Here is a 14,473-nt window from a genome sequence, read left to right on the forward strand (position 1 = left end):
ACATATATTCATCGTATATTGTATTATCTTTAATTCACTCATTACCAAAACAAGGCCAAACCTTTCTCTTTGAGAAAATGCTGATTAAGCTTCGTTGCTTAATAATATCTTAATGTGGTTTCTTAGATTTAGATAATTGGAACGGGTTAAACCGCAGTGGAAAAATTATCCCTCCTTTTAGGTAGAGTTAATGTGGGGCGAACCCGGAATAAATACCCCGCCTTCTATATGTGAACATTAAGTGAAAGCTGGGTCTCCAAATTAATATCAACCATTTGCCGAATTGGAAGATTATTCCTACCAAATATTTTAACAATCTTCAAGTTGGTAAAAACTTTCTTGTCTTTAATATGAATTTAGATAATATTAAATCAATAGATGGACTTTGAAAAATACCCGATTTTTATTAACAAGTAATTTCAAGTTGGATAAAACAGGAGGAGGTTTAGCAACATTTTCTAATTACTTTTCTAATATTAGAAAACAGATTATTTGGGGAAATAAATTACTAAATATCGCAACAAATGCTTGTTTTTCCCGAACTGGGTTAAAAGTGGATTGGGGTATATTAACGACATATTGGGTCGTGAAGGAAATTTATACGAAAGTTTTATTTAAAAAAAGTTAATTAATAAAACAAACTGGATTGCAGAGTTTAAGATGTTAAAATTCTGCATCCCAAAAGAATGGATGCAAGTTTAAAAAAAAAGAAAACTTCGTTAAGAGTATAATCAATATATGAAAGGTTAAATTAAGATGGCAAAAAAACCCCAAATTGAAACAAAAAATATCAACAATAAAATACTCTATAAAACTGTAGTAGATAAAAAAAATATGCAAAGCCAATCGGTATCAACATTTGGACAAGATATTTAAAATTACATACGTACCACATATTTCATTTGTATACGATTTAATATTTAAAATTTTAATGGAAAATAAAAGAAGAAGAGTATTTGCATTTCTTTATTACATGTTCATTTTTGAAAGATTTTTGGGAGAAAGTACATTATCTTCTAGCAAAAATGTATTTTCAAAACAAGATATTAGCAAAACATATATTATTTGGATACAAAATATCAGATCATGGGTATAACGGTTTTAATTATTTCTTGACAATTATAGGTTTTTGTATGTACAAGTCGTACTATGTATCCGAGCAAAAACTGAATTGCTTAGATGTGTAACGCTATGTTTATAAAGGAGCTACGAAGATTTATGAATGAGAACAAAACAGTATCTCAAAATGTATTTTTCATAAAGTTAAAACGATTGAAAACGATTGATATGGAAAAAATAATGTTAATATTTTATTATATTCTGTGTATTTTCCTGGATACTCAGAAAGTATTTCACAGGGATACTTTATTGAAGCTTGGACAATGAAGTCAAGTTGTAACAAGCAATTTGAAGAATAAAGAAAAAAAACCCATTAAAGGGAGTAAATGTGAGGTTGTTGATATATTGACACACGAAGTTTGCTTACGTCATTAGAAATTCCAGTAATCAGATCATGGGAGAAACGCAAGAATCAGTTTTAGCAACAAAAGTTGTGGTGTACCTTGGAACAAAAAGATGAAAATAATTTAGTTGTCTTCATTGGGTAATTTTTCTTCTTCCAATATACCTGATATTCACATCAATTCGACTAAGTTAACATGATGGTATCCAAATTTCACCTATTTTGACAGTTTTTTTACCCTTATTTATTTAGGAACAGACAAGTTTCCTTTCGGTGTTTATTTTGTAGACATATCCCATGCTTTTTACAATAAAGTTTCATTGATTTAATTTATAATTTATTTTGATTCATGGAAAAAAATTGGATTGAAACAATCTCCAAAAACACCAAGATTCTTTATAGAGTTGCACAAAATTAGCATATTCGAAAATGATGTTTTGTGATAATTTGCTCACACTTTTAGGATAATTTGACAAAATTCCATTATTTTCATTCCTTTTTGTGAGAGATAAATGCTTCTGATATATTTTAATTGCTAATTTCAAAAGTCTAATATTTGAAGTGTTAGATGCATTCTCTTCACTAAAGGCTTCATCTGATGATTGTTTTGACCGATTTGCGGATCTATACTAAATCTTCTGAATTACCGAGGTCCAATTTGTTAGCCAGTATGATGATAAAAAATTTCAATTTGATATAAATAATTTAGGACAATGATGTTGTTTAAAAATTTTCTTAGCCCTTTTGTTTCCCACGTAATTAATGTTACCAATAATTAACAAGTCTACTAAATTCAATCATTGATCAAAAAATATGTTTACAAGCAGTTTTTGTTTGTAGTCAGAAAACCAGAGCGGATTAATTATTAGAGATAATTGATGTGTAAACTTGGCCAATTAACTCATTAACTGAATAAAAGTCCGAAGTACTTTGAGAGGAAGTTTTTGAGTTAGCGACCATGCAATTTACACACCAAAAACCACTAGAAAAAAATATGTTTAATCCTTATGATTCTAAAGGTAGTATGGGTGTTTTTCGCCATCTTGAATTGTGAATAAGAGCGAACCTAAGGTTAGTTTTTCGATCAAGTCAGCTAAATTTGATGAGGAATGCAGATAAACTTTCATTTAAAAGAGCAAATTGATAAGATTTTAACATATAGATGTTAATATTTTTACAAGCATAGATTAATTTCGTTCTGGATTTTTATTATTCTAAAATTTAAGTTTTAAGGGGCGATAACTCGATAAAAGAAAAAGGGTATTTTCTGAAGGAATCTTCATGAAATTTTCTTATCTTATATTGAAACAGAAAATGTATGGTGATCCTATCTTTTCTTTTGATATTCTAAAAGCATTTTTTACAAGATATCTTTTATTTTACAATTCCAGCATTTCGTTTAGCTTCAAATCACATAATGATGTTTTTTTCCTGCATACTCCATACAAAATGTGTCATTTTTTGCACAATCTGTAGCATGAGAAAATGTTCGGTGACCTAAAACTTTTATTACATATATTTTTGAAGATATCACAATATATACTACGTTTTGTCAAAGTATGAACAAATTCTATTATTTCAAATGAATACTCCCATATCATCATAACTCCAACATTTGCAATTTTATGTACATTGTCGACTAATTATCATTAAATGAACAATTGACAGTTTGTAGGTAAGGAGTTAGCAACCATATTGACTTTTTGAAATTCATCAATGTTCGAATAATGCAATAGAATCTTAAATGAAATAACAACTTCTTTAAAAACTTCATTTTAATGAGATGATATTTGAATTTGAAGCATAGAAGAAACGAAACAATCTTCCCGTTTAGGGTTTTCATTCGTATGTCGTCTAGTTTTCACATGACGTTAATGCGCCAAGCCTACACATGAAATTTATTCAATCGTAAATTTATACATTTTTCCAGGTTAAAATGTATTCTTTATATCATCTAGTTATCGGAATTCCAATGGGTACTAACTGTGCACCACTTATTCCGGACCTGTTTCTGTATATATTTTTTTATGACTAAAATCAGCAAAGACCCTTCGAAACAAAATCTGATTCAAAAATTTAACAAAACTTTTGGATTTGCTAGAACTAACAATGAACACTGCCCTTGCTTCTATCTTGATATTTATATTTTTAGCGGGAAGCTTGATACTTCAATCTGTGGTAAAAGAGATGATTTTTATCATTTCTTACTTTTAATTATCATTTTTTCGATAGTGATATTCCCTTCTCACCATCTTATGGTGTTTATATATCTCAACTTGTTCGATTCGCTCGTGAATATAACAACGTATTTTATTTTAACAAAAGAAATCTCTGTATGACTGAAACAGGGTTTTCAATATCACAAACTAGTCAAACATTTTATGACCGATAAAAGGACATCATTCTTAAATATTAATCAACACGCAGACATCTTATACAATCAGGTATTTCACATCAAATCTTTTTTTCCTAGTCAGGAATATGACAGTTGAGGTCCGTTCATTTGATGTGTTTTACCATTTGATTTTTCAATTTGATTAAAGACTTTCCGTTTTGTATTTTCCTCGGCGTTCAGTATTTTTGTGATTTTACTTTTTATGGCAATATTCTTTACAAAGCACAAATATTTCGGCATTTGCCTCCAAAGCTAACCAAACCTCTGAACAGACTAATTAAGAAGGGATGTAGTTACGACACCGTTGTCAGGTCATTAAAGATGGAATATTTAGGTATTAATATTGATTCACTCATAGGGTCTTTGCATCGGAAATAAACAAATTTATCATAAATAGTTATCAAAGGTACCAGGATTATAATTTAGTACGCCGACGCGCGTTTCGTCTACATAAGACTGATCAGTGACACTCAGATCAAAATAGTTAAGAAGCCAAACAAGTACAAATTTTTAAGTTGAAGAGCATTGAGGACCCAAAATTCCAAAAAGTTGTGCCAATAGTTATCAAAGGTACCAGGATTATAATTTAGAACGCCGACGCGCGTTTCGTCTACATGAGACTCATCAGTGACGGTCAGATCAAAATAGTTATAAAGCCAAACAAGAACAAAGTTGAAGAGCTATAATCCTGGGATAAGAAAATCCTTAGTTTTTCGGGAAATTCAAAGTTTTATAACAGGAAAACCAGTTGTTAACATGATACGGTTTATGTGTTCTTCTCATATATTTTCTGATGGTATGATACTAAACCCCTAGGAAGGACTGGGATTGATTTTCATATGATAAAGACATTATCTTCCGACCAGTTTAATCGAGTTCTGGAGCTGAAATGTCAGTAACTCCTAGTAGTCCTTGTAGTCCTTTGTTAATTAATGTATCATTGTCATTTTGCTTAGTTTCTTTTGTTACTTTTTCTAACATCGGACTCGGACTTCTTTTGAACTGAGTTTTACTGTGCACATTACAGTGTGTTTTTTTCTACATTGGCTAGAGGTATAGGGGGCGTTTCAATCTCACTAAACATGTTTAATCCCGACGTATTATAGCGTCTGTCCTAAGTCAGGAGCCTCTGGCCTATGGGCATCTAGTACATAAACATTTTTTTATCAGTATTGTAGTAAATATTTCTAGACTTGTTTGACACATTTTTTTTTTATGAAATTTCAGACAATCTGGTAACTTTTAAATTACTGGTTGTTCCTTGAGACTCATATTCAATAAGTTTGTGCGCGAGTGAATTTTCTAGTGGATCGTTGTGGGTTGTTGGCGATGTTTTTTTTTTCTTTTGTCATGTTCATTACAGTTTTATCCTACACCTTATCACAACGTATTTGTTTTCAATCTAGAGATGGGTCATATATATACGAAGTATATGTATTGATCAATCTGCAACTTCTTATAAGCTGCAAATCTATACTAGAAGAACGAGAAATTGAGACCATCAATAATAAACTATTTGCAGTCAACTTTAGAAATTATTTTGAAGACATAGTCAATGGAATTGAAATTAAAAATAGGTTCAAATTTTCGGTTACCGTAGATGTCGGTCTCATACCTTGACCGACCTATAACTTGGCAATGACGGTAGGTAGGCGCTCCTCAGTTATAGTATGATACGATTTTATTATTTTTATCAGTATTGTTGCATAGATTTCTTGACTACTATGATTTGTTCTTTTAATGAAAATTCAGACGATCCAGTAACTTTTAAATTGCGGGTTGACTTCTTCTTCGAGAGTCTTATCTAATAATTGTATGCGTGTGTGAAATTTCTCATTGGTCGTTGTGGGCTGTTTTTTCTTGGTCATGTTCTAAACCTTTATACCACCATGTGTTTTTATTTTCAATCTAGGAATGGATCATATATATGAAGTAGATGTGAAATCTTCAACTTATTAAGGTTGCAATTCTTATTACTGAAAAGAGAAATTGGGATCATCAATCACAAACAATTCCTTGTTAACAATTTATTTGGCATCAATAATGACTTTAATATTCAGCTAAAGAGATTAATTAGACTAAAAGATCAATTTGACCACAAGAACAATGGAGGATGTTACATAACAGAGCCGACTGAATAATTATTTTCCAAAAGAATTGTCAACCTGAAAGGGGCCATCGACACAAGTGTTGGTAGCCCCATCAAAGTAGTAACTATTAGCTGGACATGATTTTAAGTATTGGTATCCAGACAAATCACACTGAATGTACTGATGACGATTGCCAGTTACCGGAAACAGGAACTCTCCTGCAATAAGGTGATTTGATGTACATGGTGTTACCATCGCTTGGCAATGGGCACAAAAGGTATACGTTGTGTATGTAGTTCCAGTTGCACCTCCATTACCAGGTATGATAGCAATCGGCTTTTGGGTAGTTGGATGAGCATGTATGTCTGGGCACACCATCATTGGGTCATGCGTAGGTGGTGTATATGAATTCCTTGGAACACAATTTCTAACAAGTGGACTAAAGACGAAATTTAACTGACATGTCATTAGGAAAGATTGGTGCCAAAGATCACACTGAATGTACTTGTGTGAATCGCATTCATAAGGGTAAAAAAGTGGATCGCCTACTTTGTATGTTCTACAAGGATTTACATAGTTTGATGGTACGATACAAGTCAACTCGTGCTGATCCCATTCTTCATCATGGGGACAACTCATAATCCAAGCCTTTCCCCATACATCACAGTGAATAAATTTTGTAACATCAGTCGGATAAGTAAAGAAAAAATGACCATTCAATATGTTCTCCAAAGAACAAGGATTTACCAACCCAGTCAGTGGTACTGTTAAATTTGGGCAACTAGATCCGTCTCCAACGCACTGTTCGCACTCTTGGTAATAAGACTGGTTTTGTGGACAATGAACAACATACTTTTGCCGTTTTTGGTCGCACATTAGATATTTGAGCTTCGAAAATGGATGCTCAAATTTTGTGTGGCCGTTTTTCAAGTTCTCTACGGTACATACGTCTGGGAAAAGGTTCCACTTTTCTGAAAATAGAACCAAATAAATTATTTATTAAGTTGCGTACTACTAATTTATATATCTGAACCACCTGATGATTATGCCAATTAAGTTTGGAAATAATTCCTTATAAAAAGCATGCATGTGGACCCTTATTGATTGCGAATAACTTGTCTATCTAGATTGACATTCTTTATGAAAGCTCTTATAGTATCTTTTTTTTTTATATATCTTTTGACCATAGTAAACTAAAACTGTATTTCAAAGCTTCTTGTTTCTTCCGTAAACATTAGATTACTTTGCTTATTTAAGGATGTCTGCCTGTCATGTTTTGGAATTTTTGTCAGATTTTCAGAATCCTCTGGTTTTATTCATTTGAATGCCCTAAAAAAAATCCCCATGAACCCCCATTTTTCTTTTTATAAATCTTTTACATGTATAATTATAAGTCATTTGTAAAAGTCTTATAACATTTTATTTATTTTTTAATAGTATTTGAGAAGTTTAACTGGTCAATGATAAAGCTATGAAAAATCAAGAGAGAACATTTTCCTGCAAAAATTCCAATGGCTAATATCTCGAAAACAAGCACATTGACCCCTATATTTTTTTTTGCTTTTTTGATTCCTCAATTCATTCCCTATCAATACATACTAGTTTTATGAAAAGTTATTTATTTTGAAACTGAGCAGTGAACATCCTTAAAGCCATAAAACATGTACTCCTACCTTCACAATTATCTGGACAGGTAACTTCTACTCCATTCTGGTAGCATTTAATATCTGTAACATTTAAATAAATAATGAGTATCAGGAGTGTTATGAACTAGTATAAGATAATATGAAACAACAAGAAAACTGTTTAAACAGAACTAGCTTATTAACGTTTGTTTTAATAACATAATGTTTCGTTGTTACAATTAAGAATCTCCCATCATACAGGACCCAACAACGTCTCTGATCTCGTCGACTATTCCTTTATTCTTATGACATCGAATGAGAACAAGTGTTTTTCAACCAAAAACAAAGGAAACTAATACTTATATCAATCGACGCGATATGGTTGAATTTGATGCGACTGTCAATCAAGTGAGGAGTTTATCTAGCCTTAGGGCCAGGTTTAATCCAACGTTTTCTACATGAGAGAATGTCTGTGCCAATTCGGGAATATGACAGTTGTTATCCATTCTTTTGATGTGTTGGAGGTTTTGATTTTGCCATTTGGTTAGGGACTTTCCTTTTTGAATTGTCCTCCAGTATTTTTGTAAATTAACTTTTTCCTCTACAAATATAACTTGCTTCGCTCAATCAAATGGTGAGTGAAATAGCTGTACACGTCTATCCCGATCCGATTTGGCATTACTTAACTTTTGAAGTTTCGTATTTTTAAGGTGTTTAACCCATTTGATTTGGCCTTCTAGCTGTTGAGATTCGAGTGGCACTAATGAGTCTTATTAAAACAAATCACGCTTATTGCATTCTGAATTATAAATCTTGTATTTTTGATGATTTTATTTTACTGCTGGAGATCGCTGGATCTCACAAGCATGGTACTGAGACCTCTTCTGTGTATAAATGCGGGCCACCAAAATATAGCCAACGTTGCTAAAATGTGCAATAAACAACAGAAACGTACACACAAAGCGTTTTATCGTATCAAAAGACAAGTAAAAGTCCAGATATGAAACGGACAAAGTTGTGTGAATGTCCTCTCATCCGAAATATGATTTAATCTTAAACTAACGGTTACTTACTATGATTTCTGTGGTCTCCATCTTTGGGGCTTATACAAACTTGACAATTTCCGCTACCACCAGAACTTTTCAGAGCGTCTACCATGTTAATGTACAGTGTATGTTCAGTCGAGCTATTTATGAACACGACTCCTGGGGTTTCAGAGGAAACTGTAGTGATTTGTTCGTAAAACGACTGACTTGGATACGGGTTGGTGAAGGCTGTGTATATATTGGCTAGTCCACATGTGACGTTGGACTGTAATGTAACAAAATATTAACCAAGTCTAACCTTTCTACAAATCGACTGAGTGCTTCGCAGTATCATTAATTACGTCAGAATGAAGAAATAATTGTTGCATCAGGTCTTGAATATTGTTTATTTTAAATCTATCTTACTTATCCTGTCAGGTGTATGTTCCCAATTATATCATTCTAGCCAAGCGTATTTCAGCTATATAATAAAGCAGCCAGTCAGAACATATTTGTTAAGTAATACAATTTCAATATGGCATGAATATAGAAACAAACTTCTAGCTGCGAATCGAGATGAGAAGCAAACAGATACATAAATAACACGTTAATTACTGAAACTATAGTAGAGCTCTAACGTTTAGTTTGAAAACGGTGAACATGCGTTTGCTTGAAATAAAGTAGCGATTAGAAGCATGTAACAGAGAAATGTTTTCTCATTCCCACTAAGTAAATTTTAATTATTACTGTAGCTAGAATCACTGCCCGCTTTAATTTCTCTTTCGAACAGTTTCACCATTAGTTATCTATAAAATACCATACGAGTCTTGTCCGTTGTTGAATGCCGCACGGTAGTTAATTAATTACTGGTTATATAGCCTCTTTGACGGTTCTTTCCTCTGATTGACTTTTAATACTTGTTGCTTGTGTAATGGTTAAGAGACGAGTCATGTTTATCACTGTAATAGCTACATTCGTTGTGTTTCATTTTAACTGTTGAACTTCAGGATGCAAAAGCTGTACTAGTGTTGACAACGTATGCATTAGTACTCCCAAAACAAAACGTTTTCATTCATTTTCAAGCATTAATGTGTCTCACCTCTAGTGTAACTCCGCCTATTTTGGTATGGTAAGCTAATGTAGGACATTCACCTATTGTACAGCAGAATGTGTTGTCTATATAAACTGGTGCTGTAAGAATAAGGTAAGAAGCAAATTTCGATTAGTATATGCAAAACACATGAAAAAGCAATTATAAAGAATAAAAACACCATAAGGTAAAAACACGTTCTTTGATAATATGCTCATAATAGAGAGGCATAAGGCATATTCAATCTCAAAAGTTGAAAACAAACCGGCAATGTCATTGCAAAAAAAACTACAAAGACAAACAGCAGTCTATAAATGTTATCCATTCGTTTGATGTGTCAGTAGAGCTTTTGATTTTGATTTTGCCATTTGATTAGGGATTTTCCTTTTTGAATTTTCCTTGGAGTTCAGTATTTTTATGATTTTTACACAACCAAAAAACAAAAAAATTAGCAACACGAAGAATTTGCTTTAGTATAGTACCATTTACAGAATTAATGTGTGAGTAACCATCTTTGTGTATTGTACGACATATTTCAACGGATGGACATCCAGCTTGTGTACTTGTGGTACTACAACAGCTAACATAGGAACCGCACAATTTCCTCAATATTCTTACCTCGGCAAGTACTCTTTTGGATTTCTTCTTTAATGGCCTTTATCTCTGAGTAGCTGGACACGCTAAACACGTGAGTACAGTCAGGGTTTGATGCAATAGCGTTAAGTGTTTGTTTCTGAATGTGGCTACCTACGCCTATTGAGAATACAGTTATTCCTGCACGATGTGCTCTGTCAGCAGCATGTCTGAGGATAAAATTGGAAACTTATTACAGAATATAAGTACTGATCAAAGTAATGCGTCTAATAAAGTTTTACAACAAATTTTCAGATAGAACATATCATGGTGTTTGAAATAATGTACATAGTAAATGATTGATATGTGATTATTTAACGTTTTCAACTCCCCGAGCGTCCCTGATTGTATATAGTTTTGATATATCTTAAATTTTGTCATCTGGGACTAAGTTTGAAGGTGGTCATTGGTACTTCCTTATTTATTTGTTCACAACTTTTCTATACTTTAGAGTAGACGATAAAGATATTGACACGTGTGCATGCAGAAACTGACCACTCGTTGAAGACCGTAAATTGACATCTGTATGCCTTTTTGTTGGTCCTTGGATTGCTGATTTTTGCCCTATATACCATATAAGTATAGACTTTTCTTCGTTTATATTGTAACTTAAAGCTGAAAAAATACTTTAAAATTTCGTAAATAAATCAGGCTAGGCTTCAATTAACTTCATCAGATTGTCGAACTTATTTCCCTGAGACGTAGCAAAAGGGAAAAATAAAGAAAAATAATACCGGTATGCCAGTTGAAATGTTCATAAACCTGTCGGTAATTTACTACTATTACAATATCTTCGTCCTTGTTCGTTTAAGAAATTTCATATTGTTCTTGGTGAAACGTTGAAGAGGGGCGAACGATACCAAAGGGACATTCAAGCTCATAGATCGAAAATAAACTGAAAACGCCATGGCCAAAAAAGAAAAGAACACACAGAAAAATGATAGTACACAAGACACAACATAGAGAACTAAAGGCTAAGCAACACGAAATGAAGCTTACCCAGTATCTATTTCATCATTTGCATCACCGTCCGTTATGACAACCATTACTTTAACTGCATTATTTCTGCTGCCGTGACTTGGTGTAAAAATGTTAGTTGTAGCCAGGTCTATCGCTTCACTGGTAGCAGTTGAACCACCAATGAACGGTATTGCTGATATGGCGTTTTCCAAGTCGACTTTATTAGTATATCTATTGAGATAAAACTCAGATTTAGCATGGCTTGCATAAGACACCACAGCTACCCTGGTCTTATTTGGTGATATGTCAAAAGAACTAACAACGTTTCTTACAAAGATTTTCGCACGTGCAAAGTCGTCAGTTGATAGGCTGTTAGAACGATCAATAATAAAAGCCAAATCCAGTTTTTCATTACCATGACACCCTGAAATAAAGAAGAACCATTAATCATTACTAGCAGACATAACCATGGTTCGATATAAAGTATGTTCATGGTAAATTCATGGTAGAAACATGTTTTCGATTACAAATAGAGTCAACACAAACATCTAAAAGCAGAAATCAAAGAAATTGAATAATTTCTTGTACACAACAGAGACTCACATTTTTTTAAATCTTTACTATACCTATATAAAAAATCTGCACCTAAACGTTAAATTACACTTATTCAAAACTATCTAACTAATTTGATTACAAATAAGAAAATTGTCTGTTAAGCATGACCTCAGATTTTCGAAAACTAATTTGGTACTTTGTAAATTCAGAATTAGGAAATATACAACACAGCAATAAAACGGGCCAGATATAAGAAGATATCAAGCATGTCAAGAGAGAAAAGACTTTGTAGTATTTGTAATGCAATCGAAGATGAATCTCATATCCTTCGCTTTTAAATTATCAACTAAACGAAAACCTAAGATTTATGTATTTTAAACAAAACAGAATCACACTAAATATATGTTGCAATAGAAGAAAAAGTAATCCTAATCACAAGACACAATGAAAAACATTACGTAAAGTTTCCTTTTTAAAACGTTTCTAGCACTCGGAGTACAGGAAGCATTTTAAGTTTCATTTGTACCAAATGTGTTCAAATCTCTAAATGGATAACGAAATTTAATAAAGATAACAAACAAAAAAACTAAGGGAATTGCTTCAACTCTAAAATAGAGCAAGACTAGTGGCAGCAACATGCATGGTAACCGTCTCCTGCTAAAGACCAGTTTAACTGAATATACACATACGAAACATTTAACGAATTGTTTGGTTCCCACAAATATATTCATATATTTAAGATTTCGGAAATTACAATCTGATTTATTAGACCAAACCATTTTCTGCATGACAATGAATCGTAACACAAATTTGATTCCACAAAACTAGTTTTACTACGCGGAAATCACAAGAAAGCAGAGTAGCAACGCCCCATAACCCTCAGCTTTAACCATATCGGACTTTTTATACCTTGATCGAGAATGCTGGCTTCATTTGTGAAATTGTTTCCAGCTTTATTTACGAAGTGAAGTTCGTAAAAATGAGCTTGATCTTCTACTCGCCATTCAGTTCCGCCATGAAGTATTGTGTAAAGAGCAGCTGATATTCCAGAATGTAATGGCTTCCGCAGATCAGACCATGTGACTGTACTCCAATCTATCCCGAATTGAGTCCTTATAATGTTGTATTCATTTGTTAGTCGACCTGCATTACTGTGGGTTTCGTCAAACATGTTCTTATCAACCTTTCAATGAAAATATACGTAAACATTATCTATGAAGTGAGTGGTCGTGAATGTTTATATTTCTTACACACGACAGGCATAACGCAACAACATAAACATTCATATTTTGGCGCCAGTACATTATCACTCTAGCATGTCTATGCTACAATCATTGCTATAACATTATGAATGCCGGCTAATAAAATTGGAACCAAAAACAGTAGATTGTTTTCATTGACAATTGCTCAAGATTTTAAAGATAAATTTACGAATTACCTTGATCGAAACATGTTCTTAATTTTTTGAAATTATTTCCAAGACACGTATTTGAAAACTGAATAGTACTATTCTGTTATATATTATTCTACTTCATAAAGCTGTGGCATAAAAATTTGTTTTGCATACTTTAGATTTACATACTTGCCAAATTCCTCCATGATATCCATCCCGAAATGTCTTAGCATCATAACCATTATGTGACTGAACATATGCTAACCTGACAAGGAATCGTTTGTCGTCAGCAAATAAGCAAGACTCCCTTATAAGATTAACAACCGCATCCACTACTTCTGATCCAATGGCACCGGGCTGACGGGTTTGGTCGGCACCATAACAGACGACAACAAAAAGCGCGAGAATACAGCAGGCGTTCAAAGACGCAGACATATTTCTCTTAACTGATTATTCGAAAGTCTATAGATCTTGGCGTAAGAAAAGGTTATCAGGGTTTAAGCGTATGTGCAAGTACAATAAAATCTTATCGAACATTAAATTGAAGATTAGAACAAGGAAGAGAGTCGAAATATGATAGGCTATCGTCACAGAAAATCCTTTAGGAAAATCCACTATTTTTTCAGCCTGTTGAAGTATTGAAACTACAAACTACTTAAATTAATTATTTCTTCAGCATAAACGGCCAACCCGTGGTAAAATCACGATAAATTTAAGCCCCTCTTAATTATTTTTAAGTATAAAGAGCTAAATCCGTGTTAAAATCAAGATAAATTCAAACCCTTATGAATTATTTATAACCAATCTAACGAAACACCGCGTTTTTTGTTTTGGGTTTTCTTGCAGCGACGTTGCAGATTTCTTCCATGCACGTACACATGTATTTGTTTATGTCAAAAATACAGAACCGTCAAAACTTCAATCATATTTTAGAACTATTATACGGAAAATTCATTTATAAGAAAAGACAAATATTGGTTTGAGTCTAGACTATATCTTGTGGTTGGTTGGTATTCATGTCCAATATAATTGCGATTTGTTGCCGATAGCTAACCAAATAAAATGAGCCTAATGAGGCCGCCATGCATTATTTAAGGCATCTAACAAAAAGTACACTTTTAATGTTTTGTCAACTCTTCGATGTATTTCTGAACATTTAGTCAAATTATAGATACTTAAAGATTTCATCTTTTTTTAAAAAAAAATGATAGACTAGTTTTGGCATTATTTTTTTTATCATCCAAA

At 32.8% G+C, this 14,473-nt stretch overlaps 1 protein-coding gene across 1 annotated transcript; it reads right to left on the reverse strand.

Moving 5' to 3' along the window:
- Positions 1–5,869: 5,869 nt before the first annotated feature.
- LOC139511726 (uncharacterized) lies at positions 5,870–13,721 on the reverse strand. The gene is made up of 8 exons (XM_071298763.1): positions 13,418–13,721; positions 12,745–13,018; positions 11,320–11,704; positions 10,306–10,490; positions 9,697–9,788; positions 8,646–8,883; positions 7,621–7,674; positions 5,870–6,918 (listed from the first exon to the last, which is right to left on the reverse strand). Exons 1-8 carry the CDS (start codon positions 13,661–13,663, stop codon positions 5,999–6,001), a joined length of 2,394 nt encoding a protein of 797 aa, XP_071154864.1. The 5' UTR covers positions 13,664–13,721; the 3' UTR covers positions 5,870–5,998.
- Positions 13,722–14,473: the final 752 nt, after the last annotated feature.

This window comes from Mytilus edulis, chromosome 2 (assembly GCF_963676685.1).
Source record: "Mytilus edulis chromosome 2, xbMytEdul2.2, whole genome shotgun sequence".
Lineage (NCBI taxonomy): Eukaryota > Metazoa > Mollusca > Bivalvia > Mytilida > Mytilidae > Mytilus > Mytilus edulis.

Bases quoted from the DNA above. Each gene is read 5' to 3' on its own strand.
- LOC139511726 (XM_071298763.1), bottom strand. From the start codon at position 13,663: ATGTCTGCGTCTTTGAACGCCTGCTGTATTCTCGCGCTTTTTGTTGTC. The intron at 10,491-11,319 runs GTAAGCTTCATT...TTTTATCCTCAG, and splicing joins AATGATGAAATAGATACTGG to ACATGCTGCTGACAGAGCAC. The intron at 9,789-10,305 runs GTAAGAATATTG...TTATTCTTACAG, and splicing joins CCAAAAGAGTACTTGCCGAG to CACCAGTTTATATAGACAAC.